The sequence below is a fragment of the Chrysochloris asiatica genome, unplaced genomic scaffold (genome assembly GCF_000296735.1).
Source record: "Chrysochloris asiatica unplaced genomic scaffold, ChrAsi1.0 scaffold00320, whole genome shotgun sequence".
Classification (NCBI taxonomy): domain Eukaryota; kingdom Metazoa; phylum Chordata; class Mammalia; order Afrosoricida; family Chrysochloridae; genus Chrysochloris; species Chrysochloris asiatica.
Window position 1 is genome coordinate 197,200 of NW_006408838.1, and position 21,184 is coordinate 218,383.

Consider the following 21,184-nt stretch of genomic DNA (forward strand, 5'->3'; position numbering starts at 1 on the left):
TGGATTTGATTAAAATGAAAGTATATAAAAACTCAAGAATGTCAGTGATAGTCTGTCATATAAAACTACCTGTAGATACTATTGTTTCTGATCCTTGGTTGATTTTATACTCTTAGACATGACTTAAAGGCAACTGAAACTAAAATGTATTAATATAAAGATTTTGGTTCTACTGTTTCAGGGTTGGTGTAAGGATTTTGAGCACTAGTTGCAAAGATGTTTAAAAAGGAAGATGTACTCTTTACTCTTAGGTAAACTAAAAAGTGTATCTGTATTAGAGAAAAAATATATGGCTGTGGCTTCATTAATTGTTAAATTCCCAATACTTTCCATAGTAATACAATGAAACTTTCATTGTGTTACATTCACTATTCCACTCTGACTACCCTCTTGGGCTACAAATACTGTTTTCCCCATTGCAACATTTAAAATAGCTATGTTCCTGAGGAAGACATAAAAGAATTTTAGGAAAGTCTTCAATATATCTTTTCTTATGCTACTTTCTTCCAGGTAAGTAAAAATTGAACAGCGAAAATGTAGTATGTATAAAAAAGAGTAAGAGCCCCTTAAAGTAAATTTTATATTTTGAAAGTTAGAAAATCTACATTTTATTATAATGGAAAAATACCTTGACAGAATTTTTCAAGCTATTTAAGATATAGCTACTTATGTTTAATTGTACTTAAATCTTAGTTTCATTAGAAATCCCTATGTGAAGTTTATATTTTGTGACTTTTAGTGTTTTGATCTTTACTATGCTCACTGTCCTTTGTGCATAAGATAAATGTTTATTATGTGTTTGTATGCAGTTGAAAAAGGAGCCATGGGGCTCAGTGGTTAAGTGCTTGACTGCTAATTAAAAGGTAGCCAATTCAAGTCCACTAGCTACTCCACAGGAAGAAAAATATGGCAGTCTGCTGCTATAAAGAATATTGTTGTTTTTGCAAAGTGCTGTTGAGTCAGTTCTGACTCATAGTGACCCTGTATAGGGTTTCCAAGGAGTGGCTGGTATGCTCGAATTGCTGACCTTGTGGTTCAAACTTACTTTGCAGTCCAGTACATTAACCAGGAATCCCTTGGGAGCTCTAAGGGGCAGCTTAAGTCTGCCTATAGGGTCACTGTAAGTCAGATCCCCTTGACCAAATACAGCAGCACCAACAGCATGCAGTTTGAGACCAAATGAATGACTGGTTGACTTAGATGTTTTTAGTATTTTTGATGAATTTTCCTGTATAATAACTTAGTATGTCATCAACAAATAAGCAGAACTTAACATTTAGTGCTTAAGATACTAAGTAATGAAAAAAATCAGTCACTAATAATTGACTTGAGCACAGTCTTGTACTAAGTCATTTATTTTTTATAATTATGATAATGCTAATTTGATGAACTTTCCTGATTTTTGCCCATTATTTACTATTTAAGAGTATCAAGATTTGTTTTTAAGGTATTTTGTTCATCATCTAAATGGCTTATATTTTTGCAACGTATACCTCTTATTAAGCCTGTTCTTTGTAAGGGACTTCATGAAAGGAAAAATACCATAGCCCTACTGGCTACATAAATTACAACAGGAAAGCCCATTGTGCTATCCACTCTGCCATTGATGAGCACTTAGGGTGTCTCCATCTTTCGCTGTTTTGAATAGCGCTGAGATGAACATTGGTGTGCATGTCCGTTTGTGTCCTGGTTCTTATTTCTTGTGGATATATATATTAGTGTGAGAAATTCTCAAGATGGTCCATCTTTAGGAATAAAGGGCTCATGAGATTACCAAACATGATATCCTTCCCCAGTGACTGTTCCCTCCTGACTATGTGTCTGCAGAGATGAAGTTTGGCCATTGACCTCCAAGGACCCCTTTGGCTGGCTGCGTTTCTTCTAACACAGATCTGTTTCTTTTGGCAGTCCATGGTACTTTGAATATTCTCCAACACCATAACTCAAAAAGCATCAATTCTTCTTCAGTCTTCCTTATTCACTGTCCAACTTCCGTATGCATCTGATAGGTTATTGAAAAGATCATGGTTTGGGTCAGGTGCACCTTAGTCCTCAAGCTGACATCTTTGCTCTTCAGCGCTTTTGTGCAGCAGATTTGCCTAATGCAAATGCTGCTTCCATGAGTATTGATGGTTGATCCAAGAAAAATGAAGTCTTTGAGAACGTCTTTTTGATAAGAATGTTGTTTATTGGTCCAGTGGTAAGGATTTTTGTTTTCTTTACATTGAGATGTAAAGACCAGAGATAGGTTGTTAATTCACACCCAGGGATATGGAAGCAGGAAAGAAATCTGCTCTAGGACTGTTGTTGTTAACTGCTATCAAATTGGTCCCATCCCATTGTTGTTGTTGTTAAGTGTCTTCGATGTCGATTCCGACCCATAGCAACCCTGTGTAGGGTTTCTAAGGGGCAGCTGGTGAGCTTGAACCACCAACCTTGCAGTTCAAATGGCTTTGCAGTCTGGCACATTAACCCACACTGCCACACCTGTTCTAGGATTGTTGTTGTTAAGTGCCATCGAGTCGGTTCCGACCCATAGCGACCCTGTACAGGGTTTCCGAGGGTGTAAATCTTTACAGGAGTAGAAAGCCTCATCTTTCTCCCGCAGAGCGGCTGGTAGTTTCGAACCGCTGACCTTAAGGTTTGCAGCCCGATTCGTAACCATTACGCTACCAGAGTTCTAGGATTAGTAACTTTAAAATAAAAATATACCCATCAAGGAAATAGAGGAAGTTTATGGGAAAACTAACTTTAAATGAGAATGATCCCCTGCATCTGGGAGGAGATTGTAAACTACATAATACCCAATAAAAGGAGAACTGGAGGAGGGGCTTTTTCTTAGGGGAATAAAACTGTTTGGGGGCTGGCCTTGTGGCGTGTTTGCCCACATCTTAAGTTGCTCTGGTAGCGTAGTGGTTGCGAATCGGGCTGCTAATCTCATGATCAGCAGTTCGAAACTACCAGCTGTTCCGTGGGAGAAAGATAAGGCTCTAGTAAAGATTTACAGCCTTGGAAACCCTGTACAGGGTCGCTATGAGTCAGAACCAACTCCAGGGCACATAACAACAACAACAACTGGGTTGGGTTCCTGAATTTGTAAAATCAAAGAAAACCTCTCTCTTGCTAAAATGAGTACAGATTGGATTATTTGTGCTTTTGTCAATATGGACATTGTTTCTCACACCAAGAAGAGGATTGCTGGGTCATGAGATATTTGTATTTCCAACTTTGTGAGGAAGTAGCACACCATTTTCCAAAGTGGTTGAACCATTTTATAGTTCACCAGCAATGTGGGAGTATCCCTAGACTCTCCACACCCTTGCCAGCCTTTGTTTTCTTTTCTTAAAACTTTGTTATTAATGCTGTTGTGAGATGATATTTCATTGTTGTTTTGATTTGTGTCTCTCTGATGTGGGTAACCTCAGGGTCATCAGTTCGAAACTACCAGCTGTTGCGCGGGACAAAGATGAGGCTTTCTGCTCCCGTAAAGAATTATAGCCTCGGAAACCCTGTACAGGGTCGCTATGAGTCGGAACCGACTCCACGGCACATAACAACAACATTGTGGGTTAATGTGCTGAACTGTAAGACTGTTTTGAACTGCAAGGTTGATGGTTCAGGCTCACCAGCTGCTTCTGGGAAACCCCCTATACAGGATCGCTATTAGTTAGAACCAACTCCACGGCACTTAACAAAAACAGTGGCTAATATGGAGTTCTGGTGTGGTGCGCTGTAAGATAAGCACTGTACTGTAAGGTCAATTTGAATCTCAGAATGGTGGTTCAAAATCACCAGCTGCTCCTCAGAAACCCTGTACGGCATCGTTATGAGTTGGAACTTAGTGGCACTTAAAACAACAATGACTATTGGTCGTGAACATTTCTTCATATGTTTCTTGGTTGCCCAAATGTCTTCCTTGGTGAAGTTTCTGTTCATATCCTGTGCTCATTTTTAAATTGGATTATTTGTCATTTTCTTGTTAAGTCTTGTAATTTTCTATAAATTTTAGAGAAAAATCCCTTGTCTGATTTGTTGTTGCAACTTTCCCCATCCTTTGGCTTCATTTTTACTCTTTTGGTGTCTTTTGATGCACATAAGTTTCTAATTTTTAGGAGGCCCTATTCATCTGTTTTGTCTTTTGATGTTATGTATTTTTAGTAATGGTTGATAGTGTATTTGTGCCATGTGTTAGAGCCCCTGAGTTTGTCCCTATTTTAAATTGGTGCTTTTTATAGTTCTAGGTTTTACATTTAGGTCTTTATAATCCATCTTTAATTTGTTTTTGTATTTGTATATGGTGTAAGATGGGGTCTTTCTTGTTTCATTCTTCTGCGAATGGATTTCCAGTTTTGTCAGTACCATTTGTTGAAGAGTCTTCTCTCTTCCCCATTTACTGTGGTTTGGCCCTTTGTCAAAGATCACTTGACTGTATATGGATGGATTTACTTCTGGGTTCCCAATTTTGTTCCATTGATGTATATATGTTTAGTTGATACCAGTATGGACTGATTTGACCACTGTGGTTGTAAAGTAAATTGTGATAGTTTTTTTCTCTCTTTTTAAAGAATGATGTTGGAATCTGGATTGGGATTGTGTTTAGATAGATAGATAGATAGATAGATAGATAGATAGATAGATAGATAGATAGATAGACAGAGAGAGAGAGAGAGAGATTGCTTTGGGTGTTCACATTTTTACAATATTATGTCTTCCTTTCTATGAGCATGGTATATTCTTCCATTTTTGTAGGTCTCGTTTGGTTTCTTGTAGTAGTGTTTCGTAGGGTTTTTGTTTGTTTCTTTGTTTAAACTAGATCTTGTTTCTCTGATTAGATTTATTCCTAATAAAAATACCTCAAAATCATCTTTTGGGTGGCTATTGTAAATGGTATTGCTTTCCTGCTTTTCTTCAGAATTGCCTTTATTAGTGTATCGGAATCCAATTGATAATTACATATTTATCTTGTACCCTGACAGTATGCTGAATCTTTCCATGAGTTCCAGTAATTTTCTTGCTGACTCTGTTGGATTTTCTATGCATAGGATCACATCATCTGTAAATAGTGTTTTACTTATTCTTTGCCAAATTGGATGACTTTAATTTTCGTTTCTTGTCTTGTAGTTCTGACTAAGACTTCCAACACAGTACTGAATAGGAGTAATGATAAAAGGCATCCTTGTCTGGGTCCTGTTCGCAAAGGGAATGCTTTCAGTTTCTTTCCATTGGTCTTCCAGCTTTTTAAATGTATCAATTTTCTACATAAAAATTAAGCAAACATTTTAAATAATAATTTGAATCTTTTAAAATCCACTTTATCAGTTGACCAAGTTGTTGTTTGGTACTGTTGAGGTGGTGTCTCATAGTGAGCCCATGCACAACAGAATGAAACACTGCCTGGTCCTGTGCCATCCTCACAGTTGTTACTTAGGAGCCCATTGCTGCTGTAAGGATGTCAGTCCAGCTAGTTGGGACTCCTCTCCTTTTTTGCTGACCCTCCACTTTACCAAGCAAAATGCCCTTTTAAAGGAACTGAACCGCCAACTTTACAGTTGAAATGGCTTTGCAGTCTGGCGTGTTTACAGTGCCGCACCAGATAGATAATATGTTGTAAATTAAGTCTTGGCTATTAGAACTGTCATATATGCTTTCTGCAGTTGAAGTGTCTTTGCGGTCTGGCATGTTAACCCACAGTGCCACACCAGATAGATAGTATGTTGTAAATTAAGTCTTCGTTATTAGAACTGTCATCTGCGCTTTCTTTTGTTGGTGTTTACTGATGTCAAGTTGGTTCAGACTCATGGTGATCCTGTGTAGGGTTTCCAGTGAGCGGCTAGTGAGTTTGAACCACGGACCTTGAGGTTTAAACGGACCTTATGATCTACTGCTTATCTTACAGCACCACAAAGGTTATTATTATTTTAATTTTTTATTATAAATTGAGTGCAGGTTTACAGAGCAGATCATAAGTTTTACATTCTACAAATCCCATACTTTGTTTTATTACATGTTCACAATCCCCTCCATATACCACTATTCACATTAAACTTTTTACAACATGGTCTCATACAGTATTTGTCCTTTTGTAATTTCCTTTTTTAAAACTTTTTATTGTGAATTGAGTGAACGTTTACAGAGAAGATCATCAGTTTTACATTCAATAAAGCATATACCTTGCTTTAATTGCAATCCTCTTCCTGTAACGAGTTATCCCATTTCCTCCCTGTGCTTCTTATTTCCATTCCACCCTCCTTCCCATCCCTTCTCAACTTTGTCCCCAGGTAAATGTTGCCCTTTTGATCTTCAGTGGTTGACTACCCATGGTGAGCATACCTTAACTAGTGTGATCTCCCCTGTATGCCAACTACTGCTTGGCTGAAAATTGGGTAACAAATGTGAATTTCTATTCAGCCCTGAAGGGTGGTTGAGGATCATAGTCTCAGGTTCCTCCAGTCAATTTCAGAACAGTAACCCAGGTCATTTTTTATATTTTTGCATTTTGTTCTACATTTTCCTCCTGCTCTATCTTAGACCTTCTAATGTGACCCTTTCAGAACAGGTTGTTGGTGTTATTTTGTGCCGTGGAGTTGGTTCTGACTCATAACAACCCTGTACAGGGTTTCCGAGGCTGTAAATCTTTACGGGCGCAGAAAGCCTCGTCTTTCTCCTGCAGAGCAGCTGGTATTTTCAAACTGCTGACCTTGCGGTTCGCAGCCCGATTTGTAACCACTACGCTACCAGAGCTCCTTGTTGTTGTTGTTGTTGTTAAGTGCCATCGAGTCGGTTCCAACTCATAGCGACCCTGTAACAGGGTTTCCGAGGGTGTAAATCTTTACGGGAGTAGAAAGCCTTATCTTTCTCCCGTGGAGCGGCTGGTAGTTTCGAACCGCTGACCTTATGGTTCACAGCCCGATTCGTAACCACTACGCTACCAGAACTCCTTGGAGGTTGTTAAAAGATCTCAGGCACAAATTGAGATCTTGTGGTCTTGGAGTCAAGGTGTACATAGGGTTTCTTTTTCTTTTTTTAAGTTTTTATTGAGAATTGAGTGATAGTTTACATCTTTTGATACATCTATTCTAGACAACAGGTCCTGGTATGGTACTGTGGGTTAATGCACCAGACTGCAAAACCATTTGAACTGCAAGGTCGGTTCAAGCTCACCAGTCACTCCTCAGAAACCCTATACAGGTACGCCGTGGGTCGGAACTGACTCGATGGCATTTAACAACAACAGCGTTTGTAGACAACATTGAAAGATCCTGTTTTTTTGTCCATTCGGTGTAATTATCAGTAAGTATTAATCGATTATTGTTATTTTTTCTGTGTATTTTTTTGTGTGTGGTACTTGGTAGCATAGTGGTTATGAGTCGGACTACTAACCTCAAGGTTAGCAGTTCAAAACTACTAAATGTTCCTCATGAGGCTTTCTGCACCTGTAAAGATGTACAGCCTTGGAAACCCTATGTAGGGTAACAATGAGTCAGAACCAACTCCATGGCATACCACCACCACCACTGGATTCTTTGTCCCACATATTTTCTATGCTGAGTTTATTTCATTTGTGGGTTTTTTTTTCTTTTTCTTTTTCATTTCTGTTGTGTTAACGTTGCATAGTTGTTATGTTGATGTACGGGTGTATTCTTTTTCTTTGAGGTTACTTTGTATTTCATTAATTTTGTTTTTATTGAAATATACTTAACTTCCTTGCCATTTGTAAGTTCTATATCTATACTACTCTGTTTTAGGTTTGTTTCACTTTAAATTCTTTTATATCTGGATTGACTTGGTGTTGTTATCATGTATGGTAGTCTTAGGAGGTTGTTGTCTGTTGTTGTTGGCTCCCAGTCACCCGTTATCATTGACAAATTCCTTAATTTTTGTTAATCAGTAATGTCCTAACTTAATCTACTTAGTCCATCTACATACTGTATAATTATCAATAGATATGAATTGACTGCCATTTTTCTGTGGTTTTTTGTGGTGCTGCTGAATTTTATGTTCCGTATAATTTTCTATGCTGAGTTCATTTTGTTTGTGGGTTTTCTTTTAATTTTGTTTCTGTTGCATTGTTGTTGTTGTGAAGTGCCGTCAAGTCGGGTCCAACCCATAGCGAACCTGTATAGGCTTTCTGAGGAGCAGCTGGTGAGCTCAAACCGCTGACTTTACAGTTCAAGTTCAAATGGCTTTGCAGTCTGGTACATTAACCCACAGCGCCACACTAGGACTTCTGTTGTGTTAGTATCTACTAAATCTGATTTTCTTATTTTTAAAAATTTTGTGTACCAAGTGTATTATTTTCTTTGAGGCTCTCTTGTAATTTATTATTTTTTGACCTGCTTAAAACAGCCTATTTTATCTTGAAATTTACTTGACTTCTTTACCATTTAGAAGTTACATTGATATGTCTGGTTCCCTATTTTCAGTCTTGTAGATTTATTTTACTTTAAATATTTCTATATCTGGATTGAGTTCTGGGTGTCATATATGGTAATTTCACTTTGTTGCCTGCTGTTGTTAGTTCTCAGTCCAAAAAACACCTATTATTAGCATTTTCTGTAGGGTTGGTCTGGTGGTGGTGGTTATGTGCTGTGGAGTCGGTTCCAATTTATAGCAACCCTACAGGGTTCCCATGACTGTAAATCTTTACGGGGAGCAGAAAGCCTTATCTTTTCGCCTGTCGAGCAGCTGGTAGTTTCGAACTGCTTACCTTGTGGTTCACAGCCCAATTTGTAAGCACTATGCTATCAGAGCTCCTTATAGAGTTGGTCTGGTCATTACAAATTCTTTTAATTTCTGTTTATCAGGAAATGCCCTGTTTTCACTGTGGTATTTGAGAGAGAGCTTTGCTTGGTATATGATTCTTGGTTGACAGTCATTTTGTTTCATGAGTTTTGAGTATGCTGTTCCATTGCTTTCTCGCCCGGATGGTTTCTGCTGAGAAATGATAGGTCTTTGTGATTTACTTTTGGGGTCTATCCTTTCTGGTATTCGTTCAGCTTCTTGTATACTTATCTTCTTGTCTTTCGTGATGTTAGGAAATTTTTCTTTCAACAACTCTATGAAAATTTTCTGTTTTGTCTCTTTTTGTTCTGGAATTCCTATCACCCATAGTTGTCCCTCTTCATGGTGTCCCACATAATTCTTAGGCTTTTTTCAAAGTTTTCATTTTTTTTCTGATTATCCTTTCATACTAGTATTAAGAGATTTATTATCTTCAAACTCAGTAATTCAGGCCTCCAGTGCTTCACATCTACTCCTTAGCCATATTAATGTACATTTCATGAGATCTTTGTATTAATCTTCTGGATTTCTAATTGTAGGTTTTGTATTGTTTCAAATTTTGCATTTGTCTGTTTGTTCTTGTAGTGTTTTCCTGAATTCTTCTCAAGTTTTTATTATATATTCTTTGCTTTATTTGATCTTTCTAGCAATCCTTTGAAGGTACCTAATTATCATTCTTTAGAATTCTCTTTCAGTTGCTTTCATTATCTTTTCCCCTTAGAAACATTTTCTGACTCTATATCTTGGTCATTTGTTTGAGCCATTCACTCTTTTGTGTGTGTGTGTGTGTGTGTGTGTGTGTGCGCGCGTGCGCGCGCTAAAATTGTTGTCTCCGGGCATTGTGGGATTGTCGTATTTTTAAAAACAAGCAATGCATTTCTTGGACCTGGAGGGGACAAATCTCTGGTGGGTTCATGAAGTTCAAGGAGCTCAAGATGTGGCTGTTGAAGTGGGGATATGACAGAGTTCCTGGCCCTGGATGGAGTTCCTGTTGGTCTCTGTTATCTATGTTTAGGGCACACAATCCAGAAGTAGTTTGTGGGGGCCCTTGATGGAACTGGTTTTAGTGTCTGTTAGCTCCACAGGGAAGCTGTTTTAAATGCTGGTCTGGTGACTCCTCAGGTTTTGCATGTCAAGAGCCTAGCCTACCTGAATCCAGGCAGCAAATGGTACACCAAAGTAGTGCAGCTGGAGCCCAACTTACACTCATGTGGCTCTCAACCATATGGCTCTGAACTTCCTGATATTACTGTTTACGCTGGCAGTATATGATGGTGGGGGCTGGCCACACTTCTGGTTACTGGGGAGTATGTGGTACAAGAAGAAATCTCACTTTTTCTATTGTTCACACAAATCTGCTCTGCTAGGCCTCCCTCTGCTGCCAAAGCTACTCACAAGATTGTTGAGCCTAGTGTAGTCTGGCCAGCCATTCACCAGTCTATCTACCTCTCTCACTGTCCCTGCTTGGCCTTTTTTCCAAGCAAGCACTCCATCCACCTTTCTAACCTTTCCTCTGAAGCTCAGGGTGCCAGAATTTTCATCTGTGTCTGTTTTGTTTTGCTTCACCTACCTTTGTTGTAAAGCATCTATGTAGTGTGTCTGCCTAGTCCAACATCTTCCTGAAAGTCTACCACAAAGGTTATTATCAATAAAAACACTTTCCTTATTCATAATGGTCAGCCTTTTATAAGATGTTTAGGATAATTAATAGCATCTATTTTAATGTTTAAATTTTCTTTTATAATTTTCTCATCTTCTTTACTCTTGTGGGTCAACCTAATTTTTTCCCCATATTTACTTTTTACTTCTTTTTTTGGGAGGGAAAGGGGTTGGGAGGAGTAAAGACATTAGGGTTAGAACTATGGCTAGGTTTACAACTTCATATAATGTTAGGATTACGGTTGGGACTACAGTTAATGTTAGGGTAATGTTGGGTTAGGGAAAGTAGTAAGGATTGGTAACTGCTTTTTAGGGTTACAGTTACGTTATGTTTTTATTTATTTTTGAAATCTTAACTGATTTTCTTTTCATTTTTAAGTTCTGTAACTGCATTATTTCCTGTTTTTACTTTGTTTTTGTATTAGTTTTTTGTTGTTGCAACTGTATCATTGGTTCTCTTATTTTCAATTGTTAATTATGTTTTTCTTTGAATACTTCCATATCTGGCTTAGGTCTAGGTAATATTGTCATGTATGTTAGTCTAAAGTTGTTGTCTGTTGTTGGTTCTCTGTCCAAGGACTGAACTTCTTTTAGTAGTTTTTGCAAGGTTGATCTGGTTTTCACAAATTCTTTTCCATTCTGTCTATCTGCACATATGATTCTTGGTTAGCAGTTTGTTTCTTTCAAAGTTTCATATCTGTCACTCTATTATATTCTTGCCTGCATGGTTTCTGCTGAGTGATGTTGATGTTATGTGCCATGGAGTCGGTTCCGACTCATAACGACCCTGTACAGGGTTTCCAAGGCTGTAAATCTTTACGGGAACAGAAAGCCTCATCTTTCTCCCGTGGAACCAGCTGGTAGTTTCGAACTGTGCTGACCTTGTAGTTCATAGCCAGTTCGTAACCATTACGCTACCAGAGAGCTTAGTCTTACTCTCATTTTTGTTTTTCCTCAGCTGCTCTTATGATTCCTTCCTTCTTCGGATTTGAAAAGCTTTATTATAATATAGCTTACTGTTTTTCTCTGGAGTCTGTCTTATTTGTAGTTTGTGCAGCTTCTTGAATGGCAATCTTTCTAGTCTTTCATGATGTTAGTAAAGTTTTCTTCCAATAATTCTTGGACAATATTCTCTATGGTCTTTTTAAATTTTTTAATCTTTTTTCCTATTCTGGAATTCCAGTCACACACAAGTTATTCCTCTTGATAGTGTTCCATATAAATCTTAGACTTCCAATTGTTTCCTTTTTTTCCTTATTGTTCCTTTAGCAGATAATTATTGAGAGATTTTTCTTTGAATTTAGTAATTCGAACTTTCATTGCTTAATTCTACTTGTTTGCCCTTTCAGTGTATAAACTGTTTCTGAAGTTTTAGTGTTAATCTTCTGTTTCTTTTATTGCTGATTTTGTATGGCTCACGGTTTTTTTCATTTGTCAGTTTGTTTCCTGAATTCTTTGATAGTTACGTTCATGTTTTCTAGATTATTTTTAAGATTTGTTCCAGTTGCCTAATTAGCATTCTTTTAAATTTCTTATCAGTAAGTTCCAGTGCCATTCATGGTGTTATATTTTCTTGCTCTATATTTTGGCAAGTTGTTTGAGGGAACCTGTGTCTTGCTTCTTTGTGTAAGCTGAAATTGTCTGTTTTCTCTAAGACATTGTGGTGTTGTATTTATATTTGATTGATGATTGTATATTGGTAGATGTGCTAGAGACTAAAATTGTAAGTGCAGTTCTATGTTCACTGTGTAGTTAAGTTTAGGGTGGGTTCATGTGCATCCAGAAGCAGGTGCACTATGCCTGGTGCCCTTCCCCAGGTAAAACAGAGGCTGTGCAGGAGGGGTTGTCACTGGGTTGGTGAGGACTGACCACTTCCTTGACTACCAGGAGGGCATGGTAACAGGGGAGAAATGCACCCACTTTATGCCAACCTCTAACCCTGTCTTGTCCTGTCCTTTCCTGTCCTGTCCTTGCAGACCACTGTATTGACAACTAAACACAAAAGCCCAAGATGCCTGCACCTCTTGTGCTGGCCACAATTGGCCCATTTTTCTTCCCTCTCACTGCTCCTGTTCAGATTCTTTTTTCCATTGGCATTCAGTCCACTTTGCTGCCGTGTCCTTTGATGCTAAGGGTTCCAGGATCACCATCTGTATCTGTTTCATTCTTTCTGCTATGTCTTTACTGTACCATCTTTCCCCAGCTCTTAAATATTTCACAGTAACTGAGATGGGGAATACCTTTTTTCATCTCACAGATGAAAGACTAAGTAACTTGTACAAGGTTAAAAGCTAACAGAGTTGGAATTGTATTCAGATTTTGATAAATCTGGTACTAAATCATATGTTCACAATCTCTGTGCTATAATATTTAAATATCAGTGCTTAAAGTACGGTAGTACTGTGTCTGCTGCTCTTTACTCCCAATCCAATCAGCTTCCTTCAGCTACCTTTAACTTTTCTATCCTATCTATCCTATAAATGATTCAGACTTCATGTTTATTATTTATAGAATATTCCATCATTGCTTGCATTCTCATGAAAGAAAAAGCCAGAATATTTCTTGCTTCTTGATACCTGTTGTTAGGTTTGTCAAGTCAGTTCCAATTTATAGCAACCCTATGTATAACAGAATAAAACACTGTCTGGTCCTGTGCCATCCTCATGATGGTTCTTATATTTGAGCCCATTATTGAATCTGTCTCACTGAGGGTCTTACGCATGTTTTGCAGACTCTATACTTTTTAATACTTAGGAATTCAATTTTTGAAAAGACAAGCTTTGTAGTCAGGAGCTATATAGGTGCTTAACGATACAGATTGAGTAAAGTATGGGAAAAGGATAACAACACTGGCACACATCTTTCCTGGGTTTAAACTGTTGAGTATTCACTTGTTCTATTCTGTTAGTCTGTTTAAAGGTTCCATGTGAGCACAATGAAGGTGTGCTGGAGTATCCATGTGTTGCAATGTTACCCATATGTTTTTTAAAATCCACATAGTAAATGCCTTTGCATCTTCAATAAAGCACAAGTAAACAACTTTCTGGTATTATTAGCTTTCAGCCAAGACCCACCTGCATGTCAGCAGTAATATCTCTCATTCTACAGCCTCTTGTAAGTCCAACTTGAATAGTTGGCAGTTCCCTGTAAAGATGTATTTCTGCAACTGTTTTTTTAAGGCTTATTTAATTGTAATGTGAAGTCCTGGTGTGGCGTTGTAGGATAAGCACTGGAGTGCAAGGTAGGTTTGAACCACAAAGTTGGAGGTTCAAATTCACCAGCCACTCCTTGGAAACCCTGTACAGGGTTGCTATGAGTCGGGAATCATCTCCATGGCACATAGCAACAACAGTTGTGGTATACTGCTATAACTGTCCCTGGTCCAATACCTTTGTCATTTCCCAACACTATTCATTACTCAGATTACTGGGTGTTTTAAAATTGGATTTTGAGCTTCAGCCTCATAATATTTTCTTTCCTGTTCTAATTATTATTAATTTCTAGAATCTTAACGTTTTATTCACGTCATCTGTCTTTCAAATATAATAATTGCAGAATTTGTGTTATTTAATGTACTTTTTTGTGTGTTCTTCGCTGATCTCTGTTTGAGATGTTTATTCTTTTTATTAGATGTTTTTGGGTAACTTAATTGTCTAATTTCTTCAGAAAAAAAAAAGATACACATCATTAGTAGTTAATTTTCTGTGTAATTGTGTACCATAAGATGTATTTCTTAGCCTTTATATTTTGGTCCTTTTTATCAGCCAAGAAATTTGAATGTGGTCCCTAGTAGATCAATATATGTTAATTTTTTGGGGGAAAACGTACATCTCCTTAGTTTACTTAAGGTTCTTTTTCTTTTGTCATTCTCATTGCAATAAACGAGAAACCATACTAGTCCTGTCTTTTTGGGATTTTGTAATCTCAGACGAACTTGAGAGCCTCTCCAGGTTCCCTTAGAGGTCCTTGTTTAGCTCTAATTTTTTAAGTGATTAGTAGGAATTTTGATTACATTTTGGGGGTGCAGGGGCATCTTAGTCAATCTACTCTTTTACTACACTGAGCTAATTTTAGTTTAGATTTTCTGACATTTCTCTTTGAGTTAATTCTTTTATTCTTATCTCCAACTATGAAACAGATGCTTTCAGAATTTTCCTAAGGGAAGGAAAACATACTTCAAAACAGTGATGATCATGTGTAGCCCCTGTTTATACATACACATTGATTTACCTCTAGGAATAATTTTTCATATTTTAAGAAATTGCTTTAATCTTGAGAAATGTTTGCAGTTAGCATCTGTTATTATTTATAGTAATATCTTCGGAAGTAAAGATTAAGTTGGTTGGCCTGCACCTTTGTACAGTATTCCTGGGTGTTGTTAGATGGTTATTAGTAAATGAGTAAATTGATATTGTGAAAACAAAATTCTCTTTTCCATTTGTCACAGCTATAAGAAATTTAGAAATAGAGGTAATATAATATCTTTGTTGCTCATAACTGTATAAGTGAGGTAAAAAGAATGAAAACAAATTGGGAAAATTGTTATCTTTTCAAGATGTAGAAGAGGGAAATATAAATGTTTTATATTCTAAGAGTTAAGAGCCATTAGGGTGGAATGTGCAATTTCTCGAAGCTAATGAAAAGATGTTAGAATTTAATTAAACTTGGTTTTCTCATAAATAACTTTCCAGGCCTCTATGGCTAGTAGAGTTATTCAGCTCTATTACTTGACATTGTTCAGTTCTTACAATACTTGGATGAGTTTGATTTTGCTTCATTTCTAAGCAGAAATATATTTAGTACTTAATGGGTTTATTTTATACAGAAGAGAAGACAAATGCTATTTTTAAAAAATGAAATCAAGATTTGGAATATACCTTGGCAGTTACATTTTATGCTAAAATTTGAAATGATGTATAACTCTTGGCTGTGCTTTATTTATGCAGAATATCCTCCGAATCCTAAATCTAGAGCTCCAAGAATGCTGGTTATTAAGAAAGGTAATGCAAAAGACTTACAACTATCTGGATTCCCAGTAGTGGGAAATCTTCAGTCACAACCAGTTAAGAACGGGACTGGTCCAAGTGTTTATAAAGGCTTAGTCCCTAAACCTGCTGCTCCACCAACAAAAGTAAGTTCTAAATTGATACTAACTGAAAACTTGCTTTTTTAACAGTTTATTTACTTTATGAAAAAAGAATGTTAAAAAGTTTGAATCAAATTGTAGGGGATGTTGATGGGATGCTGACCCTAAGTGGAAAGAATTGGCCCATTGTGTGCTTAATTAGCTTTTTAATGGTGTGTGGTTTATGTGTATGCTTTCTTGTATTACTGTTAGTAAATGAACTCTGCAAAATTTTTGTTTTGCTAATTATATTTGCTTAATATCTGTAAAGCTGTTTACCTTCTAGACAACTTTGTTTTTGAAATTTCCATTTATGATTTAGATAATGTTTTTATCTTTGAATATATTTGGAGGAAAATAAGGAAAGGTAAAGAGAACCATATAGGAATGATTATAAGTATAACAGAAGTAATTGTTTTTATGAGCTAAATAGATCACATTTCTCACCACCACCCCCATAATCTCTTTTTGAGAACTATTAATCATTAATGTTTGTGTGTTTTTCATTAGCCTACACAGTGGAAAAGCCAAACTAAAGAAAATAAAGTTGGAACTCCTTTCCCTCATGAGTCTACATATGGTGTTGGCAACTTTAATACTTTCAAATCAACTTCCAAGAATTTTAGTCCATCAACAAACTCAGTGAAAGAGGTATGGCATTAACAGTTATTCTTTAGGAATGCAATTTATTGGAATTAACAGTGAATGGGGCTGTGGGTTAATGTGCTGGACTGCAATGTTGGTTTGAACCGCAAGGTTGGTGGTTCAAGTTCACCAACCGCTCCTTGGAAACCCTATACAGGGTCATTATGGATCAGACCCAACTTGATAGCAGTTAACAACAACAAAAGGTGCAATTGAGCAAGTAAATTAAATTGAGATTTTCATGTCTTCAGGAAACTTTTAACTCATACTTTCTTCTATGTACTAATCATTTTTAGTAATAACTTTTGAAAAATCATAATAAAAGCTTCCAAACATACTTATAAAGTAAAGAAAACATTAAGGTGAAAAAACATACACTCATTAACCAGAGACAATTTGTAAAAGAGTTATGCTTGACTAATAATGAGAATTTATATTGTAAGATCCTCTTCTTTTGAAGATAATGGGCGTTTTATTGGTATTAACCCTGAGAGGAAAGAGAGAAAGAAGAGAGGGAGGTGTACATTGTGAATTTACTGACTGTGAACCAGGTTTTGAAGTAACTCTTGTTTTCTCATTTGAACAGTATAAGGTGTAAGTACAACTTTGCTATGAGGGGGCTTCAAAAAGTTAAAGGAAAAATCCATTGTTTTTTCATTCCATTTTCCCACAAATATTAAAGTTTACACAGCAAATTAGGATACCATTTAACAGTACCAAACAAATTGTTCAGAGGCCTTGGTTACATTTTTTACAATGTTTCTCTTTTCTTAATTAATTTTGTTCTGGGTGTTTCATTTCCAGTACAGTAATTACTGTCCATTTGGCCTTATACAGATGAACTTTGATGGTGCATAGTACTCACAGGGCATATTCTTTATTATATGAGCCAATCTGGAACTAAAAGGTGATGCCACAGGGAATAATTTTAGTTAAAGGTTTATGGAGTTCCTGGAGTTTATATAGTTCAGAGTAATAGTCCCAAGCAGTTCTTTAGCATCAACAGATCCAATAAGTATAGACTTTTTAGAATTTGATTTCTGTTCCTTATTTTCCTCCAATTGTATCATGATCCATCAGTTGTGACCCTGATCAGAATGACCATTAGTAGATGTTGGATGCCATCTAGTTTTCATCTCAGCAGGGTAGATGAGGCCAGGGTTCAGGTTAACTGTTTCTTTGTTGTTGTTGAGTGCTTTCGAGTTGGTACCAACTCATAATGACCCTGTATAGGGTTTCTTAGGAGTGACTGGTGAGATGGAACCGCTGACCTTGAGATTCAAACTGACATTGCAGTCCAATGCAAAAAACGGCAAGGTCAGTTTAAATTGCAAGGTGGATGGTTCAAATTCACCAGCTGCTCCTCGGAAACTCTATACAGGGTCTCTGTGAGTCAGAACTCATTCAGTGGCACTTTTGTTATAGTATACAAACATTAGGAGTAATAATAGTCTGTTAAAAAACAAAAACAAAGGACTTCAGTAAATATTCACCTTTCCCTTCTAAAAATATCCCTGGTGAAATCCTGTCTTATAAACTCTGTGGACTCGTGCTGTGCTGCTATAGCATCAGCACTAGACTGTGAACCACAAGGTCAGTGATTCAAACTTACAGTTGCTCCTTGGGAACACTGTACAGGGTCACACTATGAGTCAGAACCAACTCAACAGTACTTCTCTATGTGTATATAAATTATAAAATAGATTTAATTGTGTTATTAAACCTAGAACTTTGCAGAACACAGCATGAAAGCTGTTCTTTGTATTTACAACATTATGGAAATACTTAATGCCTAATTTTGAATCATAGTATTTTGCAACTTTCATTGCTTTCTGAACTGTTGGTATGAAGGGAGAATAAAGTGTATTAAAAAATTCTTTAGTTTACTGGAACTCATCCAGTGAGAAAGAAAAAAACCCATAAAGATAGACTGATTTAAAAATCAATATATGTGTAAACAAAGCTAAATAGAAATTGTGGTAGTTGTATACCTGACATTTATTTTCTTGCCATATATCAATAGTTTTGAATTTTCTTTTAGTGTAATCGCTCAAATTCCTCTTCACCTGTTGACAAACTGAATCAGCAGCCTCGTCTAACCAAACTGACACGAATGCGTACTGATAAAAAGAGTGAATTTTTGAAAGCTTTGAAAAGGGACAGAGTAGAAGAGGAGCATGAAGATGAAAGCCATGCTGTCTCAGAGAAGGTAATTAAACTCAAGAGTAACTCTTGATTTGTCATTAACATTGAAAAAATGTATGGTCATATATTATTTAGAACTTTTGAATAAATTGATCACTAGTTTATCTCTTTGGTAGTGACTTTCTTCCTGAAACAAATTTTCTTTTCGTTCTGTAGTTCGTATGCAAAAATAAAAATTTAAAACATCCTGTTCATATGTTTTTTCTTTATAGTGCCTGCCTTTATTATTTTGTTTCATAAATTTGAGTAGATTCTTGTTGTTAAGTGCCATCGAGTTGGTTCTGACTCATAGAGACCCTGTATCAGGTTTCCAAGGATGTGGGTTTGAACTGCCAACCTGTGGTTCACAATGCAATGCTGATCCAGCACTACACCAGAAGTCTGATTATAAGTGTCACATTTATATGTTTCAGTGAGAATCTAGATAAAATGTGTTAAAGTTATCAATATCTATGCACCCACTCCTTTCTTATGGACGTGGTTAGGTTCCATAGACATTATTTGAGAGTCAGGGCTATGCCCTAGCTTTGACACCAGTGTCTTGCACGCACACACACACACACACACCCTCCTATGCCACCGGAGGGGGAAGGTGAAGGGGCGTGGGAAGTTAGTTATTGCCGTAGGCCCACTCTAGACAGGGACTTCACTCATCCTCTCTCTACCACAGTCTTCCAGGTACCTTTGGAACCTCACCTGACCTCCTACTGCTTACCCTTTTCCTTGCATCTTTCTGCCTTGCCCAGAGCCCTCAATGGCTAGACTGAGACATCATGGGTGAATAGGAGAAGATGGCCAGTTGGCCACTATCATTTGTGTACTCTGGTTGTCACTTGGAGCTTTGTTATATTGTTTGTGGTGGCTCCTAGAGGGTGCCTGGGTCCAGCTATGCCCCCATTGCGGGTTGCCAGCTATCAGAGGCAGTGCCTTCAAATTTTTTCAAAGTTGTTATGAATAAGAAATACTAAAGTATCGGTAAGTGAGGAGTCAGGTATATTCTTTAGAACTCATTTTTTTTTTTTTTTTTTTTAACCTCCTTGAATCTCAGGATGACGACTCATTTAATTTGCATAACAGCAATAGTACACGCCAAGAGAGAGATATAAACCGAAACTTTGATGAAAGTGAAATTCCACAAGAGAATGGAAATGCCTCAATGATTTCTGAACAGATTATACGGTCTTCATCTTTTCCACAAACTGATGTTCTTTCAAGTTCGCTTGAGGCAGAACACAGGTTAGTAAAAATTTTTGCTGGTTTGCTGTTTTATAGAATCAAGATTTTTATTTTTATAGATGGTGTGATTTTTTGAAATATGATTTATCTATGATAAATTTTACCCATGATAGTGTGCACTTCAGTGTTTTCAATACGAGGGGTTTGTAGAAAAAAATTTTCTATGAGCTTTAGGAAACACCTTCGTATATTCTCAGAGTTGTGCAGTTAACACCACAGTCTAAATTGTACAGTTTCATCACTCTAAAAATAATCCCCCCTGACACTCTTCATTTTCACTCTGTCATGTTGTTACATGCCATCAAGCCGCTTCTGAATTAGAGTGACTCTATGTAGCGTTTTGAGGCTGTATCTTTGTGGGAGCAGAAAAGCCTCATCTTTCTCCCACAGAGCAGCAGGTGGGTTTGAACATTTGTGGTTCACAATCCAGTGTGTATTGCACAGAGCCACCATGCTCCCAACTTCTTTCATGTTGTTGTTAAGTGCTTTGGATTCGGTTCCAACAAATAGCAACCATGTATAGGGTTCCCAAGGGGCAGCTGGTGAGCTTGAACGAACCACCAACCTTGTAGTTCAAATGACTTCGCAGTCTGGTGCATTAACCCACAGCGCCACACCAGGACTCCACTATCTTTCAAAGACAACCGCTAATCTACTTTGTAGGTTTACCTCTTCTGGATATTTCATACAAATGGACTCTGTTATTTTGGTGTCTGTCTCAGAATGTGTATGAGTTTAATCGGTCTTTTCATTTGTGTTAGTACTTTTTAGCTCCAAAAGTAGGTACACCTTAATTTATTATACTTTTCAGATAATGTGTTTTCAACAAATTGAAGGTTTGTGACAAACTTATTATATCACCAAATTTGTTTGCTTGTTTTATTTTTTTCTATATCCCAATATTCACATTATTGCACTGGTCTGGAATCAAACCCTCAATAGCTCTGATGTGTGCCTGTAGTATTTCACTGTTCATCTGAAACACATTCGTTCATCAACTTACAGATAGGTGATTTCTTCTACTTTTTGACTACTAGAAATAATGTTATGAACATTGGTGCATAAATTTCTGTGGGGGCAATTTTTTCCTCTCATAGGTAGATAACTAGGAGTAGAGTTGCTGATACATATGATAAGTCATGTTTTAACGGCATTCTTAACAAAGTACAAAGGCTCCAATATCTCCATATTCTCATCATCAGTTTTTGTATATGTCTTTTGTTATAGTTAATGTGAGCTGGTAACTCATTGTGGTATTCATTGTGTAATTGGTAAATGACTAACAGTGTTGAGATTGGCTGTTAGCCTAAGAGTTTCATATCCACCTAGTCGACCATCTTGCTGGAATTTGTACAACTATTTATCTTCACTTAGAATCTAAGGCCCATGAAGGCAGAATTTTATTCCATTTTGATTACTACTATATCCAGCACCTGAATTTAGAGATCGTAAGAACAGATTTGGTACATTAAATACTAAAGACAGAAGACCAGAGGAGTTGTGGGATGACATCAAGAACATCATACGTGAATA

At 37.0% G+C, this 21,184-nt stretch overlaps 1 protein-coding gene across 5 annotated transcripts in view; it reads left to right on the forward strand.

Annotated features, from left to right (window-relative positions):
• Positions 1-21,184, forward strand: part of LOC102834402 (vasculin-like) — a 133,366-nt gene that overhangs the window by 92,846 nt on the left and 19,336 nt on the right. For 4 of the 5 annotated variants that reach the window (XM_006875333.1, XM_006875336.1, XM_006875334.1 and 1 more), the window contains 4 exons: positions 15,387-15,571; positions 16,076-16,216; positions 18,252-18,419; positions 19,464-19,651. In XM_006875333.1, coding sequence (XP_006875395.1) covers positions 15,387-15,571; positions 16,076-16,216; positions 18,252-18,419; positions 19,464-19,651 — 682 coding nt within the window. The remainder of the gene's footprint in view (positions 1-15,386; positions 15,572-16,075; positions 16,217-18,251; positions 18,420-19,463; positions 19,652-21,184) is intronic. The other variant, XM_006875335.1, reaches the window with a different exon arrangement.